Source organism: Anoplophora glabripennis, unplaced genomic scaffold (assembly GCF_000390285.2).
Source record: "Anoplophora glabripennis isolate ALB-LARVAE unplaced genomic scaffold, Agla_2.0 scaffold772, whole genome shotgun sequence".
Classification (NCBI taxonomy): Eukaryota; Metazoa; Arthropoda; class Insecta; order Coleoptera; family Cerambycidae; genus Anoplophora; species Anoplophora glabripennis.
In genome coordinates, this window is record NW_019416848.1 from 111,176 (window position 1) to 136,497 (window position 25,322).

Consider the following 25,322-nt stretch of genomic DNA (forward strand, 5'->3'; position numbering starts at 1 on the left):
CAGCATGATAACATGCTAGACGATGTTCCTTTTCAACAAAGAATAGACTCGTTTTTTCAATTAGATGGATGCCCTTCCCAGTACTCTTTGGTGGTACGAAACTGGCTGAATACAGAGTATCCACAGAGATGGGTGGATCGTGGTGGTCCAGTTGGGTGGCCTCCGCGATCGCCTGATCTAACACCTTTGGATTTTTTTGTTTGGGGATTTATTAAGGATGCAGTTTACTCTACGCCTGTTAACTCGCAAGAGGAACTTGTACGACGAATCCGGAACGCTGCTCTCAGAATAACTCCACATCATTTGAGAGACGTTAGGCGGTCTTTGATACGTCGCTATAATTTGTGTGTAGAACGAAATGGCGGGCATTTCGAACAGCTCCTTTGAGGTCTATTTATACAATAAGTTGTTTTTCCATACCGTGTTGTTTATTTTTTTTATTATCTTACAATAAACTGTGTGAACTGTCTAAACAAAGCGAGATAGGAAAATAAAGTAAATAACAAAAAAGTTGTATTTTTAGCTAAATCTGAGAAAAATTCAAACTTACCAAAAAGCAGTGGCGTACCATATTTTTTCCTATTTTTATCAATCCGGTATCTTGTGATGCCACTGGAGAAAATAGGACAAATTAAATTATGTGAGAAAATGAGTATTATTATTACACACAAAGTTGTCAAGTTTCAACAAAGTCTAAAAAGGGGTTTTCGTTTTACGAATAAAAAATCAATTCTCATTTTAAACTTGAACACTGTAAATCGAAAACGAGGCATCTATACATATATGTTTACATGAACTTTTTTTTAAAGGACTTTTAGTACAAGTTGTGAAAGTCCTGCTACAAAAAACGCGGACACCCTGTATAATTCGTAACATAATTTGTTGTTTTCGTGATAGTTTTTTGAGCATAAGGGTTTATTTAATTCCCCTTTAAATTTTTAACAGCTGACAAAATACTCAAAACGGAAAAAAAATCTAGCGCGATAGTTATAAAAGGCAAAAGACTTTATTATTATTATTATTATTATTTATTCATTCGGAAGTGCAAATTTTTTTGCATGTGGCTAGTTTTTTGCTAGTAGACAGGGAAAAAAATGTTCTGCACGGGAGCGGACCGGGAAAATTTGGGAAATGGCTGGAAAACAGCAAAAAATGTATTTCGTGAATAACTTGAAACGTATTAGGAATTTCACAAACATGCAGAGAACCAAAGTTATACAGCATAGAATTCTCTATAAAAAAGGTACGTATGATATTTTTGAGGAAATTGAATTTGTCCCGTAATTTTAATTTTTTATTCTATACAAAATTTTAAAATATTGATTTTTGAGATTGTTTTTGAACTTTTCTCTTTTTTATATTATATCATTGAAAAGACCAAAAAAATATCTATTTGCTCAGCTTAAAATTCAATAAGGCGTCCATAAGAAATAAGAAAGTTGATGATGGTTTGACGCAACCGAAACGTGAATAAAAATCTAAATATACCTACAGTGATATTCCTCTAAAAATCTTGCTGTGAAAACGTTTTTTCAGACTTTAAAAATTCCTATAAATTGAAAAAGGTACAGACGATTTTCGAAAACGCCACATGTACTTGTTTTCAAAATAACTCAAAAACCAGAAGAGTTAGGACCGATCTGTAAGCGCCATTGAGTTAGCAACAGAACTGTCTAAAATATCCAAGATACTAATACGTGCATCACCATAATGATCCACAGTGTATGTACAGGGCGTTGTAAATAACTGAGAAATATTTTGGGGGGTAGTTGCCGAAGTTATTTTGTGAAAAAGAGTTTATATAAACCTAGGTCGAAATATGCCTCGTTTCCGAGATACAGTGTTTAAATTTAAACTTTTTATTTATTTTTATTAATTAATTCAAAGAGTTTTAAATATATTGAAACGAAATTTGATGGTTGTATTTTATTTAGAAATTTGGACATCAACCCACTAGATAATGTATCAATAGAAATTAAAAATACACAACTTGCATTAAAATACGTTTTATTTTTTTCCCTCTAAAACGGTGTATCTTACGAAAAAATCAATTTAATTCAGAATTGATGGTGGATTTCTAAAAAAATATCAAAACGGAAAAACTCAGTGGCGCACTATTTTTTTACTAAAAGAAGATTGTAGATACTTGCACGAACGTTACTGCAAGTAGAAATATTCGGATCACCCCAATAAATGCACATTTATCTCTCCAAAGCGTTTTTCAAATTTCGATTCAATATCTTTAAAACTTTGAAATAATTAATAAAAATAAATAAAAAATTTAAATTTAAACACTGTATAACGGAAACGAAACATATTACATCCTACATGTATATAAAAACAGGCAAATTTTTGCTTTTGGAATCGATTCATACAAAATGCATGTCGCATTTCGGTTGGTTTTATATTGCTAAATATTTGCCCAATTTGCTTTAGTTGATTGGTTGTCTCATTAACTAAAAAAACCGCCAACTAACCTCAACTCGCGATAATCCCTCATAGTTTTCTTAAGGAAGGAATTATTTTTCCCTGTAAAATAGCACATAGAAGGAAAGTTTGAAGCTTGTGTCATGCACTTTCATCAAGAAACTAAAGAGTAGCCGCACATTTAGTGCAGCGCCGCAGCCGCTTTGAAATACGTTTCTGGCTGATTTGCATAAGATCGTCATTTTATGTAAATTCCTAAATATCTCCTAAATAACGCACTGTACGAAATAATCAATAGGAACCTTTTTTGTTCGGAATTTTATGCTCTACAAATTTGACCCTTTGCATGTTTGTAAAATTCTCAATGCTTTTCAAGTTATTCACGAAATACGTTTTTTTTTGTAGCTATCCGGCCATTTATTTTCCCGAACCGCTTTTTCATTTACTAGCAAGATACTAGTCAAGTGCAAAAAATTGTACATTTCACAATCACTCAAAACCTCTATTACTGTACTAATATCTAATTCGGCTAAAAAAATAACATTTGAACACTCAAAATCAGTCGAGTAACCCTCGACTGATTTTTTTGAAAATAATTTTGCCTGGTCAAAAATCTCATCGCGAGTTTCCGCTTCGTTACAGGTTCCATCTTCTACCTACCTTGCTGTACTGCCCCAGGACGTACTTCAGGATGTTCGAGGGCGCGTCGTATAACAGAGGCTCCAAAGCCGATATCAGCAAACATTTTTGCAGGCACATCTTCAGCGTGGTCTTGCACTTGGTCTTCAGGTCCTCCGAGGAGTCTTTGTTGAGGTAGAGGGCCAACAGCCTACAACGCAAAAAGGTACTTAGCGCCGCCGTTCCGAAGACCGCAAGGCACAGTGTGATATGTAACATCAACCTAATAATAAAAATAAATAATACATGCATCTAATAGAAATAAAGTGCCACTAGATTGCGAAATTATCACACAGTGCAATGATCGGTCCGAAAAACGCTATTTCCATCGGCAGATTTGTTATCCTCGTGACAGATTCCATGGCCTACCAACCTGGGCAGGAGGTTGGCTGCAGCGACGCCCTGCGCGTGCTCGGGGGTGTGTTTGCCGATCTGCCCGACTGTCCACGCCGCCACCGAGAGGAGGGCGTCCTCCTGCGACTCTTCCAGGATCTGGGCCAGCATGACGATGGCCTTGCAGCCGATGACCGATATGGCGAGCTGCTCCGAGTGACCTGTCCGGGTTAGAAAAGTCAAAGGTGAGTCATTTGCATCGTTTTTCCCGTTTCAAATTACGACAGGGCGATACACAACTTATCCAAAGAAATTTGGAAATAGAGCCAATATCGTAATTTTTTTTTGTAAAATCCTTATAGTTTCCGAGAAAAAAATTATTGTAGTATTTTCAACATTTACGTCGCTGGGCTACTGGTCTCTAGCGTCATTCACCCACGTGGCTCCAGGCGATTCCAAATACTGTAATCCGTTTTTAGTATTATCATTATCGTTGTTGCGATAGTGTTTACATTAGTTTTTCAAGTATCAAAAATGGCTCACTTGTATAGCAACTCGGAGTTGATGGATATCGTTTTAATTTATGGTGAAACAAGACAACATTTGTGTTATGGTGAGGAATTTTGCAACAAACGTACGAATTAGAATCTTAGCCTGATTAAAAAAATTATTATTTTGTTGTATGGGTGGATGGTAATTTATTTGTAATTTTAAAAAATAACTGATTAGATTCGTTTACATCCACAGCTTTAAAATATGTATACTCGTCCTGAACAGTGATGCCAGGTTTGTCGATTTTTCCCTAGTTCTAGGGGAAAAATACTCCAAATTTGTCAAATTAAGGAAATAGGGAAATTTAAATGATCTCTAGGGACCTTAGTGCCAAATAAGGAATTTCAGACTAATAAATGTTTCTTATATGCGTCAATGCATTGGATACTACTAAAGTACATTTATAAAAGTTATTGGGGAATTCTAGGGAATTTCCGCTTAACAACTAGGTATTTTCCCCCATACCCATCTGGCACCACTCTCGGCCAGTCAAAGCACATCCACCCCACATCAACGCACGGTCTCGTGGCGTGGCATTTAGGTTCTCGGAAATGTCGATAACCGCTGAGGGAAATCACGGCTCATTACTTCCTTTCCGCGACGTTAATTTCGCAATATTACAACCCCGCAACGACGAGGCGGCCCTGTTTTACCTGAAATGTATCCCAGAGCCGTGACGACGGCTATCTTTGTCGCAGTGTCGTCCTTGTTTTGGTAGAGCGTCTCCATCAGGGCGCCGATGCCTCCGGTGTTCACCACCAGCTGCGTCAGCTCCAGTGAGTGCTTCACTATGTCCCTGGGGAACGAAAATATGACTAAATATATTTTTTTAATTTTTATTTGTGTATTTTTAATTTGGAGAAGAATAATAATTTTGTGACGTGGCAATTCAGGAAAATCGTTTCAATGCTCGCAAAGGTCGCAAATAAGTTGTTGTAATGTTAAAGTGTTTAGAACGTTTAAAAATTAATAAGAAAATTTATATTTTTAAGTTTTAATACGTTCGTAGGTCCCTAATGGTTACTTTTCTGTGAGAATTTTTTGAAAAGTAAAAATAGCTACATCACTTGCAAAGTATTATTAACGTTGGCATTTATTTATAAATATTCTGTACTTACTAAAATTTAGAGTAATTTGTAAAAGTGTGCCTCAAGGCACACTTTTAAGACCTTTACGTTTTATAATATATGCGCTAGATAAAAACGAGAATTTTCCAATATCTATGGCTCCCAAACCTACAGTGACATCTCTTAAAAATTAAAATGGTCATATTTTGATAATGGGGGTTTTGTAGGGGACGGTTTCTGGATAGAGAACTGTGATGACAAACCAAATTTAGGGAATAAATAATCCAGATAAGTATGGACGATCCTGAGATCTCGAAAAAGGTTGTGCATACATTTGTGCAAGATACAGGGTGTTCCTGAATAAGTGTCGCAACGGAAAACTGTAAATTCTTCTTGAAAGGAGAAACATACTTTTCCTCTTCCATTTTTCTCTCCGGGCTTTCGTTTTCGAGATACACGGTGTCAAAACTTTTTTCCAGATTTTTGCCAATATCTTAGGAACCGTTTGAACTACAGGACTGAGCTACTTGTTGCAAATGTTGTTAAATTTCGTTAAAATTGTTAATTATTACTACCTATCTTTTGAATCACAAAAGATTTTCGAAACGTTAGCAAAATGGTTGTTTTTGTTCGTAGAAAGTCATTTTTCTTGAAAACGGTTGACTTTAGAGCAATGAACCAAGAGAACTCTTATTGTGTAAAATTCATTGGCGCTTCAGAATTTGCTGTCACATGTCAATTTTTCCAGTGGCGTAAAAGTGGGGAAAACCCTGACGATACCTTAAAATCTCCACCGCTGGCACGTTCAATGAATCCGAGAAGGGTGCGAAAAAGTAGCTATTAATAGTGGTAATGCGTGTACAAAAACTCAGTCCTGTAGTTCAAACGGTTCCTAAGATATTGGCAAAGAATTAAAAAAAAATGAAAATTTTGACACCGTGTATCTCGAAAACGAAAACGCGGAGAGAAAAATGGAAGAGGAAAAGAATGTTTCTTTTTTCAAGAGGAATTTACAGTTTTCCGTTGCGACACTTATTTAGGAACACCCTGTATATTGTTATTGCCAGAAGGCGTCACAAATTAATCGCCTTTCTTAAGGGAATGTTAATATCGAATTTGATTGTATCTATCAATTGATTACGAAAAAAAATATATTTTGCAAATATTTGTGCAACCATATTTAAATTTTTGTATTTCGTCAATTTCAATTCGAAATTTTTCCATCGCGAATATATCCGAATATAAAACCAAAACTGTTTGTAAATTACCTGACCAGGCGGGCGGCGTTGCATCTTACCATTGGACACGGATGGGCTAGGTGCAATAGCACGCTGGGGAATATCTCGGCTTCTACCACGACCTCAGCTAGTTCAGAATTGTGTTTGGCACAGGAACCTGCAGAATCATTCGAATAAAATACGACGGAAAGGTCCTTATTACAACACCAACCTGTTCTTTTATATTTTTAATGCCAACACCCTGTATACAAATTTTTACAGAGGATTTTGATCTAATCAAAAAGCGAAACCATGTTATTTACAGTTTTACTTACTCAAAGCTGGTAACGATTAACAGAAATATATTATGAATTCGATGAATATCTTCCAATCAATTAAAATATACCAAAATACAGGGCGTCAATATCGTAGAAAAAATTATTGTAAAATCCATATAGCTTCCGTGAAAAAAAAATTTAAAGTTATAGTATTTTCAACCCTTACATTGCTGGGCTACTGCAGTCTCTAGCGTCATTCGAGTTGTGCGCTGTGCGCAATGCGCTCTCTCTCCGGATGGCCCAGGCGATTCCGAATACTGAAATCCGATTTTCGCGATAGTGTTTACATTAGTTTTTCAATTGACAAAAATGGCTTACATGGATAGCAACTTGGAGTTGATGGGTATCATTTTAATTTACGGTGAAGCAAGACAACATTTGTGTTATGGTGAAGAATTTTGCAACAAACGTACAAATTAGAATCTTTGCCTGATTAAAAAAATTATTATTTTGTTGTAGAATCATTTCATACCAGTACATTATTCTGCACAAAAAAAATAAATATATTTTTCATTTGAGAGCCCGTTTTACAGATACAAATTCTTTTAAGTTGAGAAAAATTGTTTTTTCTCAAACAGCTTTGAACCCACAACCATGTAATCTTGTACAAAGGGGTTTCTGAAGGTGCTGATTAAGAATGTCTTAATAGTTTTTTCTAAAAAAAACGCTAATATTTATTTTTTGAAAAATTGGACACATAAATATCTAGGATGGATGATCTTAAGAAAGGTGTAAGTTAGAGGACTTACTAAGGGCAGTGAGTATCTGCCTCTTGAGCTTCTCGTCCGTGTTGTTGAGGTTCTTCACCAGGTAGTGCACGACGCCGGTGTCCACCACGTTCTGCGCCAGCCCCTCGCTGTGCTTCGCCACGTCGGAGATGGCGCTGGTGGCGATGTGCTTCAGGGACACCTCCGGCTCGTGGAGGCACAGCATCAGCAGCGGTACGGCGCCCGCGTCCGCGCAGGTCTGGGCCAGGCTCCTGTTCTGTCTGGCGATGTACCCGATGCCCCATGCCGCCGCTTCCTTTATCTGAAACCGCGAGCGATGTATTTTTTTATTTCGTTGCTGGTGTCGCTAACGCTTACGCTTGCTTCGAAGTCTTCCAGGCACGCGATGAACGCCTGGAGACCGCCGGCGGCTATGACGGCGTTTGCGCAGTCCACGTTGTGTTTGCATATGGACCGCAGCACGAACAGAATGGACTGCTTTTGGTATTTCTTAAAAAAATGCATTATTCTTATGAGAATAAATGTGTAAATAAACTCTAAAAACACTTACGGTTCCTTCATACAGAGAAGTAAGCAAAACGGGTATGATATTCTTGTTTATGACCTGAACTGCGATGGTTGCCTCGTGGTGCACTAATCTTCCAAGTGCCAGAGCAGCGCACTGAACGACTTGCGGGCTCGGATCGCACAAGAGCGGCCTAACTAATTCTGTAAATTACGAAATTCGTCGAGTTCAAGCACCATTGAATACGTTAAAAACTACCTAATACTCCCGTCTTCTCTAGCAGTATGGTATTCTGGGGCTTCAACGCTAGATCAGCAAGGGATTGCACGAAAGCCAACCTGGCTCTCTGGTACTGATCGAAAACCTGTATAATATTCCGGCTTGTCATTCTTTAAAATTATACCAGCAAACGTCACATTTGACTTAAAATGATCCTGTACGTGGTCGCGTTCCTACCAAAACGCAACCAACTGCGACGGTAACAACCGGTTGCGTCGCCAAAATTCGCCTGACCGTGAAAGTAGGTCACTGTCACCGGTAAGGTTATCCTAACCTCCAAAAAAGCTGTTTTTTTATTTTTAAATCGCGTATATAAATGAAAATGTTAACTGTTGATTAGTTTACGTCGAAATATCGTAACATGGCTCTAAGAATAACCAGTGCTTTCCAGCAACTACCTCACAGGGCTAACTTAGGGATTAGTTTTAAGGTAAGTGAATATAGATTTTTGGTTCAACCAGCTGTGTTTGTAATATACTTTTTCAGGCATTATACTCGGCCAAGAGTACATCTGAAGTACCTCGAAATGTATTAGAAAATGTTATATCGGCTGATAAACAAAGAGAAAATGGTGCTGTGTACGATAAAAAACCTTTCAAGATGACTCTAGAAGCAGGTAATTTTTCTTTAACGATAATTTAATATATGGGTTTCATAGGAACTGCACGTGTCAACCTTGCAACTAAAAAAACATTAAAGATAATATGGTTTGATAAGATTTCTTAGTAAATATCCTTTTTGTGCAAATATGCGTGAAGGTTACCCCAGATTTGATGAATATTTTTTCAAGGGCATGACTAGCAAATTTAATATTTATTTAGGATTATTCTTAATCAAAACTGCTACGGTTGTATCAAACATTGGTTCTCTATTAGTTGTCCAGAAATAAGAAAGCAAGAATAAATATTACCTTCTCGGTTTCCCCTTTTTTTAACTGTAATTTTCTCTCGCACAGTTTTATTTATATTTTTGTTTCATTCAAAGTCATCCAGTCGCGTGAATATATGTATGTAGTGGCGGTGAAGTAGCGCACCACTCTTAAATATGTCTGATTTTTATTGCTAATGGTTAGTATAGTTGTTACGATCTCAGTTGGAACCGCATAAAAACATTTAACTCATAAATTCTACGGAATCCATAGACGTCCAGAAAAATTTTTGTTTCTAAACTTTCGACCGATTCCAGTATTTGGGGATTTTCCCGAGTTATTTCGTTATCCTCCGCTTCAAAGAATCTCCAGAGAGCCACGCTAAATTACTAGATAATTACATATAACTATTGTTTTATAACTATTACCCTTTACTGGTTACGATATGAACAAATAATAATATCAACTAATAAATAATAATACGTATTATACGAACAACATACCTCGCCAAGCAATGCTCTGCACTGCACTGGCAAAGCGGCAAAGCTAAGTGAACCCGTGTACCATACAAAAAAATTATTTACGACCTAGTAGACCAATACAGGTTTGCTTTGGTGACCAGCGCGCCGCCGTCAATTCTACATCAGGCGGACTAGTTTACCAATACCGGACTTGCCGAATTGTTATTCGAGTATAAATTACGAGACACGTCATGGTCAAAGCATAGGAACAAATTTCAGGAGAAGTGCACACGGTCCTGTTATACTACCAATATTAGATCGGGAAATGTACTTTTAAATTACATATCGACCAATTTTCTCAGAAATCGAGTGGGCGTGTGTTAGAAGAATGTTTTTGGTTGGATTTTAACTAGCTGGTCGGGAAATGGGCAACCTGTTTCAAATTTCTTTCTATTTTTATTTAAATTATGATCCAATATCTGTTTTTGATCACTTTATTCGAATTCCTTTATTTATTTTATAATTTTTAACCAAACAGGTCGTATATGTATTTAGTAGACAATCTTCCCTTAATCTATTGAAATTTGTTCTTTATGGCAACAGTCACAAAAATAAAGAAAAATTATGTTTATTCTTGTTTTCTGAAGATATTCTCCAAAAATTTGTTCATTTTTTTGTTAGTTTTGAAAGTCTATTTCATTCGGGTGTGAATTACTGTTTTCAATTAAGGGGAAATAATCAATTACAGCGATCAGAAAATCGATTTTTTTTTTTATTAAACTGTATGTGAAGAATGTATTCTGAAAGTTTGAAAGGGAAATTCGGAAAACTCCGATAGTTACAGCCCGTAAACTTTGTGCATGTTCATTCGGGTTCAGAGCACACACCACAGGTAGAAGGATAATTAACCGTTTTCGGGCGAATTTCGGAAAATAGCCGCCCAAGTTTGTTCATAGTTTATAGTTGCCATTTTACCCTGATTTTTCAGGTGTTGAAACTTTAAACACGTTTTTCTCAAAACTACATTTCTGAAACTGGTGTACACGATTACGCAAAAACTATTAAAACAATTGAGTTTCCCCTTGGTAGAAATGTTGATAACATTATTACCGTCTTTATGACGGAAATTGATATTTTTTTAATACAAATTCTGCAGAAATTTCGCATGAAAATTCGATTTTGGTCTTTAAATGTGTGCGTTTTTTCAAATTTACAATTTTTCAATTTTTCTCAACTTCACATAGAAACTACAAATGTTTTAAATAAGAAAACTTTTGTATTTTGATGCAGATCAAATTTCACAGGGAGCTAGGCTGTACACCATTTTGGAAGTCGTGCCGCAACCTTGCTGTGACTCTCTACCACAGCTCCCCCATTTTGACGATGAATGAATTAAAAAAAAATGTTCTTTATACTTGTAATATCCTATTAAAGAGTACCTACAGTCCGATGTATGTAGAATGAATATTTCTTAGTTTAAAGATTCCTCAAAATTGATGCATTTGCCTCTGTCTAATTGTATATGTCACCTTAGTGGTGGTCGAAAGATGAAATATGTATGATCGGAATTGAGCACCAATTAGATAAATACAAGTGAAAATGGGCTTCCAATTATATTTTCATTAAAAAATATATTTCGTATCGTACAAACAAAATTACTTTAATATTTAGCTATTTCAGAATCATTGTTTATTAGATTTGCAGGCAGTTGAGACCAAGATAAGGATTAAGTAAAAAAATCTACTAATTATTCGAAAACCAGCCAAAAAAAAAATGTAATATATTTTTTCTTGTAGGGAAGCGATATTCATGGTGTCTATGCGGGCGAAGCAAAACTCAGCCCCTCTGTGACGGTACACACAAACAGCAGCAGCTAAAAATTACTCAAAAGTATGTAAACACACGTGCCATTTCCTTGATGTAATTCATACATTTTAGGCCTGTACGTTTCCAAGTAGAAGAAACCAAGGATTATTGGTTGTGCAATTGTAAGCATACAAACAATCGTCCCTTTTGCGACGGCACGCATAAAACTCCAGTCGTTCAAGAAGCGACGTCCATTGTTAGGCAATAATAAATTTTATTATCTGTAGTATAAGACGTATATTTAAAATAAAAACGTTCCAGACAAGTGTGTTTAATTATCACTATAATAACAACTTAGCTAACTTAACTAAACGAAATTTATTACTTCTACATTGATTGTCTTTATTCATAAATTAAGTATAAAATCACTACGTTTTACTCGCCGACTGACTTTTACTTTGTTCGGGATTGTTTACTTCGTGGTCTAACCTTTCTTTCGCTCGAACGATCTTCGATTGTAGATACAAGGAGGTCTTTTCGTTAGCTTTGTACAACGCTTGGAATTTTTCCTCTATTTCCTCTTTACTTAAATCTTTAATGTTGAGGATCTGCTTGGCCTCCTCCAGAGATAATCCTAGCTTTTGGTTTGCCATCCTTTCCGATCTGGTTTTGGCACTCCCTCCTAGCTTTTGAGCTGCCTGCTGGGAAGCCTCTATTTCCTGTTTTATGGCCCTCGCGAACGCCTTGGCTACTACCTGCGTCCCGGCCACTATTAGCTGTGCTATGTACCTTGCCATTTCCTCGTTTTTAACTGTTTATTCGGTTAGTATGTGTCGGTTTCATCATATAACCTCCAAGTAGAACAACTTGACATTTTGTAGGTTATACAACACCAGTGAATTCGCTAAAGAAACAGACGGTTATCATTGAATATAAAATGTTAGAGAATGTTTCCATTGCTATCTTTCTCTTTGCAGGATATTGATTGGCTCGTATGATTCTCTGACACTCTGACATCAGTCTACCAATTGCGTAGCAGTATAGAAAAGGAACGGATTAGTTCTCCTTTGGTTTTTGTTTTCCGGTATACATTTCAGTCTAGATATACCATTTCATAGCATCGAGTACTGCCAACATTAGGAACATAAAATTACTAATGCTTAATTCAAGTTACGCTTTGTATTGATTTTTAATTGTATGTAAACGTTGATTTTTATTTTCAAGTATTCTGTGTGCTCAAAGGGTAGTTGTCGTACATGTTTGCTATTTATAATGTCTATTATTTTTTTGTTTTCGTAGTGACGTCACGGGTTTAAGTGTTTATCGCATAAATGATGTTTCTTATCGCTGGTAACTTTCTTATGAAAGAAATGATTAATTATACGTTAACTGACCTTTGTGATAAACTTTTAATACATTAAATTGTCTGCATGATATGAACGGTCATTCATGTGACGATTATTGTCCAGTACTGGACTGATAATAATCTACAAAATGAAATATTTATTTTAACTACAATTGTGTCAAAAATTACAGTTTTTTTACGTAATATCCAATGGCTTCTATAAGAACTTGTACGGTAAATGTTTTTATTGCACTTTTTATACACAATTCCAATTAAAAGGTCTGTTAGTAAGAATATTACTATTTTATTCTTTATTCTTATTTAAGAATGTGTGCAACAGTTGTACATATAAAAAAGTAGTTATTACTTTTGTAATTACCTAGCATAATTTTTAATAAGACTTCTAAGTAGGAAGTAGGTAAGAAAGTAACAGATAACTCCGCGTTGTAGACGGAATATCAGTAGTTGTAACGGTATTGTTTGAAATTGCTCCACTAGCTCTGCAAATTTTGTGTGTTCATTCGAATAAACCATAAGGATGAATTTCACACGCAACCTCATACCGCAAACAACTCGCTCTTTAATTGGCAGTTGGCACTTAGATCATTGAACAATGACTTGGGTTACCACAGATGTCACAGTAATAGAAATTGCCGGTAAAAGCTCGTACTGTATTACCCACAGTTTACGACTAGCGCCCTCGCTAACGGTATGGTGAACTACTACTCTTTATAAGCCGTTTGACACTCCCCATGGTTGCAAATGATCGTCTAAAGTTATGACATGCATCCTCCTGTGGATTGGGCAATCCAAGATATCTAACAGTTTTCTTCGATATTTTCCCAGAGGTGTACTAGTGCCTGTCGGCTGGGCATACCACTTTCCAGTCTTTCTATTGCGGTGCTAACAAACAGTCGATCATGTTTTGTTATTAGTAACTTAAAAAGCATACCTGGGGTATATCTAATATTATCACAATGGAAATTAATTCTTTGTAGCAATTCATCCCTTATCTGTACTGGGGTTGCGTTGTTCAGGTATCCCCACAGGAAGAAGTCCATCAGGTTAAAGTCTGGAGAACATGGCGGCTATGAAATTGGTCCTCCTCTCCTAATCCATGTATTATTAAACATAATGGATAAATAATTTCGTATATCAATATTGAAATGGGGAGGAGGCCTATCGTACATGAACCAAACGTTTCTTCTGGTGTTAGTCAATAGGTAGAAGAGCTTACAAAAAATACCACCTGGAAACAAAAAGTATGGTAATATAGGAAAAAAATTCTAAGAAAGATAGTGTATTTTTCCTTGAACTCCAATCGAAAAAAGTTAAATAGGAAAGTTGTAGCTATTAAAAAACCTATAGATTAGTACTTTTAAATATATTGATTGCTATATTACTTTTCGAGATATATCGAAAAAACCGTCAAAAATCGACTTTTTTTATTTTTGCTGTATCTCTTGCCAATTAAGGTTTTTGAAACTTGCTGTAAATGTAGCCCTCGACAAACAAAAAAGTGCCCTTTTTAAATTAAAAAATATTAAAATTTTTTCGAGATATCGATTTTTCGAGAAAGTCTTCTCGAAAATCGGCTCTTCTTGTTCGACGAATAGTCGTAGGGAAACGAATCAAGACTCATTTTTTTTCTTAAGAGTTGTACTTTCATAGTAACAAAGAGGTACAACGATTTTATTCATTTCAAGTGTCCAAAAATGACTGAAAAAAGTTAAACAAATTTGTTCGCGTTTTTCTTGAATATCTTTCGATTTTCATTTCACGATAATGTCTATTACAGGAATCGCTTGCATTTTTACGTAAATTTAAAAAATTAATTAGGTTATTATTAAAATTAATATGTTTTTTTATAGCTACAACTCTCTCATTTAACTTTTTTCGATTGTAGATCGTTTTTTTTTATTAGCGAAAAACCGTTTTTTTTTACTTTTATGGTTTTTTTAAGTTAATTTCGCCGTTTATGCGCCATAGGAAAAATACATTATCTTAGAATTTTTTTCCTACATCACCATATTTTTTGTTTCCAGGTGGAATTTTTTATAAACACATTAGGCCGTGACAGATTGATTGGACTATGTCTAATGGAACATCGTCTAATAGTGGCTGCAAATTATTTTGCAAAAACCCAAATATCCAGAAATTGTTTTCCGTGTACAAACAAATAACATTCGTAAACTTAGGAAGTGTGTAAAGGTGGCAGGTGCCCATATTGAAAATGTATAGTTATCTTATTTTTTTTTTAATAATTTTTTTAACTTTAACTTATTCTTGTTTTGTTTTTCTGTTTTGTGTTATGTGTAAAGTGTGTTTGTCAAACTTTGTTAGTGGAAATTACATTAGCAGATAGTAAGATTTTCTAGGCTCTTATTTTAAAAATATGTACGGCATAGTAATTACGCCCAATTAAAAATTAAAAACAAAAAATTGTGGGAGCGCCGCTCGATGTGCAATGTGATATTGTGACAAATCACAAACTGTTATTTTTACTGATTGTGAGATGAACCAAGAGGGTATTAATGTTGGGGTGGTTAACCATTGGGCATAGTCCGTCCCTGGCGTTTTGGGCATGACGAAGTTTCATTTACAACATCAAAAACAAGCTGTACGCATCTGTTATCGATCACCAAATTTGCATCACGCTGAAGTTAATGGTTTAGAGTCTGTAAATAATAATAAGATTTTAATTTTCAAATTTGAGGGCCCGTAACTTGTTAACGAAGGCCCGTATGAAAAAAATATATATATGAAGAACTGATATTATTTTGACCTCATCTATTTGTACTCGACTATTTTGTATCAAGTACCGGGGCACCCTGTATATTTTGAATAAATAAAAAATAAGAATACGTATTTTCCATAAATTTCAACCATATTTTTCGTCTCTCGCTTTGACGTCAATAACAAAAGTTCAAGGTTTATTGGTGTTTGCGTTGGAATTTTAATCAAACTGTTCCTGCAGTGACTTTTTCCACTAGTATCTTTACATAAATAAATTTTTGCACAAGGTATTCAAATCGCGATGAATGATCTAACTTGTTGGGTTTCCAAAATTGGTAATTTAATTCTAAATCCGACCCTGCCTTTGACTTTTGACTTGTAAATCCTAATCACTAATCAGCGTAGCAGCGATTGGAAATCGTAATTTATGCACTCATTTACAAGTTCATCTAACCCACGCTGGTATCGGGCGATTGTGGTTTAATATGAGATTATTTAAATAAAATAATACACGAACGGTCTACACAAACAATGAATATTCCACGCTGTTGTTGACCTTCGACTCTGTTGGTAAATCGCTATCAGTTTCACGTATCTACCTCTACCATATTTCTTGAAGTTCGAAGATAAACGTGACGGAGTTAGGGCCTTGCGCCGATAAGAAGAAGTCAAAATAGAGATATTGTGGCTATAATAAACGGTTCGGCGTAATGAATGAACCACTTGGGTCGTAAATTTTGCGTGGTAGAGACGGGACCTCGGTTGTTTTGGTAATACTGAGGATGGATAGGATCAGGAACGGATGGTTTAGTGAAATATCCAACCTGTGGCCGGGACAGTGCTTCTCGCTCGAGGTGAAGAAGGTCTTGTGCGTGGACAAGTCCGATTATCAAGATATTTTGGTTTTCGAATCGTAAGTAATGTAAATATTTGTTTTTAATTTTTATTTGTTTACTTTTACTGAGATACAGGGTGTTTCGGAAGTGCGGAGGGCGCATACCAATCTCGAAAAGTTGGAAAACCAGGAAAATTAGCAGACCTAGTTAATAATATTCTCATTTCAGTTTTTTTAACCCTTACCGAACTGAATTTAATCGACTTCTTTTTAAATAAAGTCCAATTTGGCACCCATATTAAAAAAAATTGTTATTTTCTCGAAAATTATGGCTAAAAAATGAAATTAACAACGCCATATTTTTGGAAAAAGAACTGGATATATCACGGAAATTTTTGGTAAAAACTTGTACTCTTATTTCTACGACAGAAACTAGCACTGGTCCAAAATCGTTTCTGCGCTGTGTTCGAAACATCCTGTATATTAAAGTCGCAAATGAAAATAATAAGATCTATAACATGCACTATTTTTAGGAAGAATAATGGGATCACACTAGTATTAGACGGTATTATACAATGTACGGAAAAAGACGAGTTCTCCTACCAAGAAATGATAGCATTTCTGCCACTTTGTGTTCACCCTAACCCGGAAAAGGTGCTTATAGTAGGCGGCGGCGACGGTGGGGTCGCCAGGGAAGTGGACAAACATCCCCTTGTTAAAGAGATTGTTCAGGTAATGGTCGTTCAATCCGTGTGCCCATAAAACTACCAAAGCAGTAAAGGCAACAATAATTCACACAAAGCTTTCGTTGAGCGTAAAGTACACGCACCGGCTCGTAATGTCCAATAAATAAATTAGGGCTTACAGTGATAAAAAATTGGAAAAATAAATTACATACTTTAAATTTGTATTCATATAAAATGCTTTCAAATTAGAACAAATTTTATATCTGCGAAAAATGTTGAAAGATTTTGGTTTCTCATTACATAATTCACACTATTAGAAACTCTACGAATTATTATGGAGGTACTCTACGCACTTAGGTACTTTACACATTATTATCATATACTTCACACACTACTACCACATGCTTTACGCACTATCATGTGCTTAAAGTACTATCGGGTACTTTACGCGTTATTACGTATTTTACACACTACTGTGTACTTTACGCCACTGTCGTGTACTTTACGCAACTACAGTGTACTGAACGTAGTATTGTGTATTTTATGCGATTTTATATACCTGATATATTGTATTTTACGATCCATGGTGTAATTTACACATAATTGTGTACTTTACGCCACTGTCGTGTACTTTACGCCACTGTCGTGTATTTTACGCACTACAGTGTGCTTTGCGCACTACAGTGTACTGTACGTAGTATTGTGTATTTTACGCGATAGTATATACTTGTAATATTGTACTTTACGATTCATGGTGTATTTTACGCATAATTGTGTACTTTACGCGTTACTACGTATTTTGTACACTACTGTGTACTTTACGCCACTGTGGTGTACTTTACGCACTACAGTGTACTTTACGCACTACAGTGTACTGTACGTAGTATCGGGTATATTACGCGATATTATGTACTTATTATATTGTACTTTACGCTTCAAGGTGTACTTTACGCATAATTGCGTACTTTACGCGTCACTGCGTATTTTGCACACTACTGTGTACTTTACGCACTACAGTGTAATGTACGTAGTATTTCACGCGCTATTGTATATACTTGGTATATTGTACTTTACGCGTCATGGATGTACTTTACGCGTAATTATGTACTTTACGCGCTATCATCTGTTCTAGGTGGAAATCGACGAGAAAGTCGTCGCCGCCAGCAAAAAGTACATCCCCTTCATGTCGGAGGGCTTCAATTCCCCGAAGCTGACGTTGAAGATATGCGACGGTTTCGAATTCATGAAGAACCACATCAGCGAGTTCGACGTCATCATCACGGACTCCTCGGATCCCATCGGACCGGCGGTTAACCTATTCACGGAGTCGTATTTCAGGTTGCTGAAGGGCGCCCTCAGGCCAAACGGTGGGTATAACCGGATTGTGCGGGGATGCGGCGGCCTATCATTATCTATTTGTTTCAGGTATTATTTGTTCGCAAGGCGGTTCGATGTGGTCGGAGCTGGACCAGCTCAAGCAGACCCTGGAGAATTGCAAGAAGCACTTCAGGACCGTTCAGTATGCCACTTCAAGTGTTCCCAGTTACCCGGACGGGCAGATAGGGTACGTGCTCGCTGCCTTGGACGAGGGCGTGGATCTGAGAAAGCCTCATTATAGGTTCACCGAGGCTCAAATCGACGAACTTAAGCTTAGGTACTACAACGACGATGTACATGGCGCCGCCTTTGTGTTGCCGAATTTTATCAGGCGGGTGATTTGTAATCAATAAAATATTTGTTTTAAACAGTTTTTTTTTCATGTGTATATATTTGTTTTGGTTATTTCAGAGTTTTTTAGTAATTTTATAGCTTCATACAAATTCGGCGCTCGTTTGCGCATGCATTGGCGCGCTAGAGGAGAGGGGGACATTGCGCAGTGTTGCCAATTCGTGGGGAATTTCCCATATTGTGGGGAATTTATAAATAAAGTTGTGGAAATTGGGAAAATGCCGGTCGGTGTGGAGAGATTCCATATAAGGTTATTAACGCAAGAGAATATTTCTCTTGTTTTGATTTTTTATTATCTGAATAAGCAACTTTCATGGAAATTTAATTTTTATTTAGAACTGCATAAATTTGTAGTCTACAACTAACAGTGGTAAAAAAGTAATTTCTTGAATGCTACAAATTAATTGATGTTTAAAATTATGTAATAATTCAAATTTTGTCACGTGAACAAGAACGCAATGTGACGTCATTTAGTGCGATCGAGAACACAACCTGCTTCCGTGCTAACAAGACGATACAAAGTGGATTGTTGTCTTTAGATTCCAGTAAGTGAGTTTGGCCGTTTCTAGGCTCTTATTACTTACTATGCTCATTTATCTGATCGATTCTCGATCGCACTAAATGACGTCACCAATTTGCGCGGCAGCAGACACCTGTTTAAAACTTTTATTATGCGCGCCAGACTAATAATTTATTAATTAACAATCTGTAAGAGATTTCTAATATTTTCATATCTTTGTGAAATTAAACGTTTTTATCCAAGTTCTATGCTTTTTGTTCTCTAATTCATGGTTATGTTACGTGGTTATGTGTATTCTGTGTTTAATCCATACCGTTATATGCTTCGTAGTTTGAAAAATGCATCGTTATGATGATAACGATCGATTAAAAACATTTTGAGGGTTGCTTTCGCTCTACAGCAAAAATAAAACGCTCTCTCAACGGTAATAATAAAGTATTTTATTGAAAACTAAGTTGTATAGAAAAAGACGTGTTGACGATTCGAGTGTTGGTGGGAGAGTCAGTCCTTGTGTGGAGTCGTTCGTAGGTATATGAGTACGCATCTGGTAGCCGGCGCCAGTAGACCCTTCCTGGAAGGTTGGTGCGTCCGACGGCGCTCTTGACGTAATGCTTAAAATGGGTCACTTGCGAACATGTGTACCCACAATTTAATATACAGTTAAAAACGAAGATATCAAAATGTATAGAGAAAAAAAAAGTTTGTAAAAAAGATGACATAAAATATTCAATATTTATTTACCGGAAGTTTCGAATAAAATTCATAAAACTTTTATTGTATATATGTTGAAGACACGGGGTGGACATGGGAATTAGTTTGGTCCATTGTCTCCATCGAAATAATAAACGGTTGACGTGATACTATTTATTACAAGTTCGAACACTAAAGTACGGGAGCTGCTATACAAGTTATAAAATAGGAACTAACGGTCCGCTACTGTCAGTCCTAGCAACCTGTTCACTACTTTTCTATCAAAACAATAATAACATTAATAGTAAAAGCCACACGGCTATGGTTGTTTCATCGATTGAATGATCCAGTTGCTTCCCGGGCTTTCAGTTTTGTTCCGTTCACAGGGGCGGTACCCAGTGCATTCCTTTACCCTATCAGTTTACTTTTTACCAAACATGACCATATAAGGAAGTGTTTACAAAAGTTAGATAATGATGGTGTTTCACACACAGGCTAAAACTTAACCCTGAAGAGATAACAATTTGGTACTCTAATATTTCTGTAACATAAATAAAAACAAGCCCTCAACATTCCATCGACCGTGACAGTTCTTCGAGTGGCTACGAATTCATAAGCGGTTACAAGGGTGATGCCGACATATATTTGGTTGCAAAATGCCGGAACAGGTCAATTTTGTTTCTATGGTTGATGTGACGCACGCGTAGGTGGCGCTAGTCGCGCTCCGGATATGACATCACGGATTTTTTTTTAAATAGCAAGGTATAGGGGGTGATACCTCGTTTGGAAAGCTCTTTCATCACGCACGATTAATTAATTATTTATGCATATCTAATTTTAAATAAACTAAACGGAAATAGAAAGAAATGCGAGACCTTAAAATTATGTGCAGGAAAAAATGTGAATTAATTGGTCAGTGTAGTAGTTACCACGTTGGCTGCACTAACGTTGCGGTTGTTGAAGCAGCCAGTAAAATAGCCACTTCTACTGGTCGTTGTGGGCACTGCCGTCTGAACCGCAAAGTCCGGTGCTTCAAACTTGCCTGTCTTTTGATGAATATTCCTAATTTTACGTCTATCATCTAGTACTTATTATTCCCCCAGTTGACATTATTTTATTTCATAAAATTTCACCTAAACAAACGACCCTGCTGTGTAGGTAGCGTTTATAGGTTCTCATGTTATTGAAAGTAACATATCTTTGATATATGGGAACAGATTTCTGTAAACACTGCAATAATATTTAATTATGGTTATTATTTTGCAATTTTTTTTAATTAAAAATAAACAATGGTTTAAAATCTCTCGTGATCTATTAACTGATTTTTTATTATCATTTTTTTAATGCTACGGCATTCGGCGATTTACAGCGACTCGTTATTTGTTTTTTTATCTAAACCCGATTCGAATGAAAAGGTTTCCGGTTATATCCAGTTTGTTCTATTTGAAATAATAAGGTTAGAGGCATGCATCGACTTAATCGACAGAGATTTATCTAGAATCCGTTTATTGGTTTTCTCTGTCAACCAGTTATTTGCTGAGTAGGATAAATTAATGGTTTTCGAATTAATTTATTCGCAATGCATTGATTAACGCCAAAGCTGATATTGTTGTATAGAAATTAATTACGAATTGATTGTTTTTTTTTTTAATTACTTGCTAAAAACGATCAAAATATGTGAAATAATTATTCGCGCTTATAAATCGAGCTCCATTTATTAGTCCGCTCTTAATCCAGTGCTTCCAATGGAGCGTGAAAGCTGAAACCTACTTCTTTAGCCACCAATAAAACAACAACAAATTACACATTGAACTGAAAAAAGTTCCGGTACATTGCGCGTCGTGCTCTATAGGCACGAAATCTCCCAATAACATTCGAGAACTAGACAAAATATTTGTTAAACAGCCAGTAGCAGCACGGGAGCGATTAAAATATCTGGCGGTATTATACTGGGTGGTCGCCCAAAACATATCCACCTTATTTTTCCCCTGATTCTTTCGATATGGGGATTAATTTGCAGTTGTTGGACTTCAGTAAAACATCCTGTATATCTTTATACAGTTCAAAAGATGTTTTAACTATTATATTTAAACGTACCCATAGCAATTGAAAAAATATTTTTGGCCTTTGAAATTATTTTTTTCTACAACTACGTGAAATGTAATGAATTCACAGACCAACAAAATTCAACTTTTTTTGGAAGCAGAAACTTGAATATATATTTCCGAAGGATTTGGGTGCGCTGAATCCGAATTCCTCTATCGCGTTAGGTTTTTGAGATATCCTAACCTAAAAGTGCAAAAACAGTTTTTCGTCATATTTGAGGTTATGTAGTAATGCCGTCTATATTTTTTCAAAAAACTAATACATTGAATCTAAAAATACAAGGCTCCCTCCTTCGAATGCCGTTGAGTTTGCTCAAATATCTTTTTTTTTCGTTGAGATATCACATGTTGAAATTTTTAAGTTTCTCAGTTTCTTAATATGCGAAAATCTACTAAGGATCCCTTAGACATCAAGCAGTCGATTGCAATTCGGAAACTTCATACCCATACGGTTTGTGGGTTTGGAGTTGGTGGGCTTGGGGTTTGTAAACTTGGAGTTTGTAGGTTCGGGTTTTGTGGGATTGGGGTTTGTGGGTTTAGGGATTGTAGATTTGGGATTTGTGAGTTTGTGGATTTGGAGTTTGTGAGTATGAGTTCGTATGTATTGAAGGTTTCTAAGTATGTGAACTGCAATCAACTGTTTGACGCTAAGGGATCCTTAGTAGATTTTCGCGTACCTATTAAGAAACTGATAAACTTAGAAACTTCAACATGTGATATCTCAACGAAAAAAAAGATATTTGAGCAAACTCAACGGCATTCGAAAGAGGGAGCCTTGTACTTTTAAATTATATATATTTTTTTTTTAAAGAATAGATGGCATTACTACATAACCTCAAATATGACAAAAAACAGTGTTTTTTGCACATTTAGGTTAGGATATCTCAAAAACCTGACGTGATAGAGCAATTCTGTGGCTAGATTCGGATTCAACGCACCAAAATCCTCTGGGAATGCATATTAGTGTGTCTGCTTCTTGATCCTTGTTGACCTGTGATTATTGAAATGGATTTTACTAGAAAACAGAAAAATAAAGTTTGCACCAAATTTGTTCTTATTTTCTGCATTATTTTTTATAACGGCCTTATTAGTTCCTGAATCGACTTGTTTTCAGAAATTATAATGTTTTTCTCGTAGAAGCGTACTAAAAAAGCGTGACTTTAGTGATGGATGTTTTCATTCGAATTATGGTACGAGGGAAAGTTGCAAAATTGTCAGGAATCGCTTTTCAACATAATGAACTGAAACTTTTCTTTATAAAATTTTCGCCTAGGGTTGAAATTATTCTTGGGCCGATTTGCAGTTTTCGTCTGCCCCTCGTATATATCAAATGTTTTATGAGGTTCGATGGGCGCTATTTTGATTTGACGACATGCAGAGACAACTGACAATCGAAGAAATTTATTAAATTTATACATAAAGTCTTTTCCCATATGGTGCAAACTTTTTGGATAACACTGTATGTTTGTTTCCTACGCCAATTTATCAGTAATTAATATTTTATAAACATTTTTATGCAAAAAACACAATTTTTTAGTTTTTTGCTTATAAAACCTAAACTAAGCAAGTAATCTGATTGTTATAAAGAGACAATCTTTAGAGAATCGAAATACGAATAAAACGAGAGGTCGATCGATCCGATCGGATAATTAGAAACGCAGATAACCCGGAAAAATCGGAAAATTCTACTTTTTTTTAAATTCATTACTGCTCCATTTTTAAGTTGTAGAGCTGACCCTGTGCACAAAAGTAGTGATTTGTATGTACTTTAAGTATGCAGGCGCTGTCGGACCGTTAGTTTTGGCGCAATTGCAATTTGAATTTTTTGATGCACTATTTTGCAAAATTTCTGGATTCATTGGAGGTAGTCCGATTTTAATTTTTCAGCCGGATTTTAAAAATAGAAGTATAATACTACAAATCGTATATTCTAATTTTCCGTTAAAATGATGCGAAATAGGTGAAAAATTCCGCCAAAAATTCTCAAAAACGCACGAGCGCGCGTGCGCGATCGAGTAGTGGGAGAAGACTGGGAGATGAGGGGCAGTGGATATACAGGGTGGCCCGTGTACAACGGAAGACCTCAGATTCGTGGACTCAAAATAGGCAGATTTAGGCTAATTCACCGAAATCGCTCCGTTTGTCCGCTAGATGGCCTCAAAGTTCGTGAGTTTGCTTTCAATCAACAAATTTTGGTGTTATACAGAATGTTCTTTAAAACTCACAACTCCTACAAAATTGACGTATGGTGATAATATCGTTCATAACTTTTCCTCTTTCGGCAACAATGACAACTATTTTTTATTTGATGCCATTTGGAAGTTTTTGGGACCTTCCATTATTTTTAAAATATTGTTCAACACTGAAAACGCGTTGTTCTTTCATGTAGCCCATTTTTAAGAACCCCAAATTGTCGACAGTCACAATGTCTTTTTTTATTGTCAAATGCGTGAATTTTATACACTCGATACAAAAATTCAAAGTAAAGCGAGGAAACAAATAGATATATGTGTAATAGCTGTATTTATCTTGTATCGACCATTATTTGACTTCATTTAACAAGATTTTTTAGAAAATAATTTTTGAGTTTGTTAGAATTAACTCAGTACCTACCTTTAAAATAGAGTAAAAAAATACTAAAGTTTTTTTTTTAAATAACTACGCCGTATTTTATCGTATTAATGCATTTCTGTAACTAATATTGTATTTACTTCAATCGTAACAGTATTACACACGTTCTTGTATGATCAGCATCGAAACACGGTCTGACTTAGAAATGTAGGCGTCTTAACAAGCACGCGCCCATCTCTAATGGAATTCCCCTTGACTGCTAACATTTACTACAAACTACAAAGAGGATAGTACTGTGCAAGTAAAATATAGAATATTTATGTTGTACTCTAGCAGCGTGCAGTAGGTTTTTGAAGCGTTATATTCACTGAAATAAACCGACAAAAAAAATTGAATCTCCTTGTTGATGTTTGATAGAAGGGTACTGCGACAAATAGGCAGGTGGGCTGTTTTTTTCTGAGTTCTCCTGCCAACTATATCTGGCCAGATATGCATGGGCATGGGTTGGGCCACAATTTTGACCAGCTGAGTCTCCAGGGCAGTGGCGTGCGGAAATTTTTGTGTTAATCGCAGATTTAGGCGATTTCAAGGTCATTGGGTTTTTCCAACGCTGGCGTGTTGTTGGTTTGTATTATACAGGATGTAATACAACGGCGTGACAAAGTTGAATCGTTGATATCGCACAAGAAATGACTTTTTATGGTTTTTTAGAAAATCTACCGATGAATTTATAGATATTCATGAAAAGACCAATGTTGAGAGAAATTTTTACAGCTTAATCTATACTTGCAATAACCAAACGAAAAAAAAAAAAGAGTTTTTCCAAAGTTTTGAATATCGTCTAAAT

At 35.9% G+C, this 25,322-nt stretch overlaps 4 protein-coding genes across 4 annotated transcripts in view; 2 read left to right on the top strand and 2 right to left on the bottom strand.

The window, feature by feature from the left end:
* The window catches only part of LOC108914445 (sperm-associated antigen 6-like), a 32,997-nt gene extending 24,764 nt beyond the window's left edge, over positions 1 to 8,233 (bottom strand). The window contains exons 1-8 of the mRNA XM_018720269.1: positions 8,104 to 8,233; positions 7,891 to 8,048; positions 7,698 to 7,829; positions 7,362 to 7,641; positions 6,326 to 6,452; positions 4,644 to 4,786; positions 3,479 to 3,659; positions 3,088 to 3,256 (exon numbers count right to left, since the gene is read on the bottom strand). Of these exons, the coding sequence (XP_018575785.1) occupies positions 3,088 to 3,256; positions 3,479 to 3,659; positions 4,644 to 4,786; positions 6,326 to 6,452; positions 7,362 to 7,641; positions 7,698 to 7,829; positions 7,891 to 8,048; positions 8,104 to 8,233 (1,320 nt within the window). The remainder of the gene's footprint in view (positions 1 to 3,087; positions 3,257 to 3,478; positions 3,660 to 4,643; positions 4,787 to 6,325; positions 6,453 to 7,361; positions 7,642 to 7,697; positions 7,830 to 7,890; positions 8,049 to 8,103) is intronic.
* Positions 8,234 to 8,381: 148 nt separating this feature from the next.
* On the top strand, positions 8,382 to 11,584 carry LOC108914440 (CDGSH iron-sulfur domain-containing protein 3, mitochondrial). Its single transcript, XM_018720261.1, has 4 exons — positions 8,382 to 8,554; positions 8,611 to 8,740; positions 11,250 to 11,343; positions 11,392 to 11,584. The coding sequence occupies exons 1-4, from the start codon at positions 8,486 to 8,488 to the stop codon at positions 11,525 to 11,527; spliced, it is 429 nt and encodes a 142-aa protein (XP_018575777.1). The 5' UTR covers positions 8,382 to 8,485; the 3' UTR covers positions 11,528 to 11,584.
* Positions 11,585 to 11,660: 76 nt separating this feature from the next.
* LOC108914441 (mitochondrial import inner membrane translocase subunit tim16-like) lies at positions 11,661 to 12,146 on the bottom strand. Its single transcript, XM_018720262.1, has one exon. It carries the CDS (start codon positions 12,054 to 12,056, stop codon positions 11,688 to 11,690), a length of 369 nt encoding a protein of 122 aa, XP_018575778.1. The 5' UTR covers positions 12,057 to 12,146; the 3' UTR covers positions 11,661 to 11,687.
* Positions 12,147 to 15,788: 3,642 nt separating this feature from the next.
* On the top strand, positions 15,789 to 18,606 carry LOC108914442 (spermidine synthase). The gene is made up of 4 exons (XM_018720264.2): positions 15,789 to 16,253; positions 16,709 to 16,907; positions 17,994 to 18,228; positions 18,287 to 18,606. The coding sequence occupies exons 1-4, from the start codon at positions 16,123 to 16,125 to the stop codon at positions 18,589 to 18,591; spliced, it is 870 nt and encodes a 289-aa protein (XP_018575780.1). The 5' UTR covers positions 15,789 to 16,122; the 3' UTR covers positions 18,592 to 18,606.
* The last annotated feature ends 6,716 nt before the right edge of the window (positions 18,607 to 25,322 follow it).

Coding starts and splice junctions, on each gene's coding strand:
- LOC108914441 (XM_018720262.1), bottom strand. CDS start 12,056: ATGGCAAGGTACATAGCACAGCTAATAGTGGCCGGGACGCAGGTAGTA.
- LOC108914442 (XM_018720264.2), top strand. CDS start 16,123: ATGGATAGGATCAGGAACGGATGGTTTAGTGAAATATCCAACCTGTGG. Junction 16,254..16,708: donor GATATTTTGGTTTTCGAATC/GTAAGTAATGTA, acceptor CACTATTTTTAG/GAAGAATAATGGGATCACAC. Junction 18,229..18,286: donor GGGCGCCCTCAGGCCAAACG/GTGGGTATAACC, acceptor TATTTGTTTCAG/GTATTATTTGTTCGCAAGGC.
- LOC108914440 (XM_018720261.1), top strand. CDS start 8,486: ATGGCTCTAAGAATAACCAGTGCTTTCCAGCAACTACCTCACAGGGCT. Junction 8,555..8,610: donor ACTTAGGGATTAGTTTTAAG/GTAAGTGAATAT, acceptor ATACTTTTTCAG/GCATTATACTCGGCCAAGAG. Junction 11,344..11,391: donor CAGCTAAAAATTACTCAAAA/GTATGTAAACAC, acceptor CATACATTTTAG/GCCTGTACGTTTCCAAGTAG.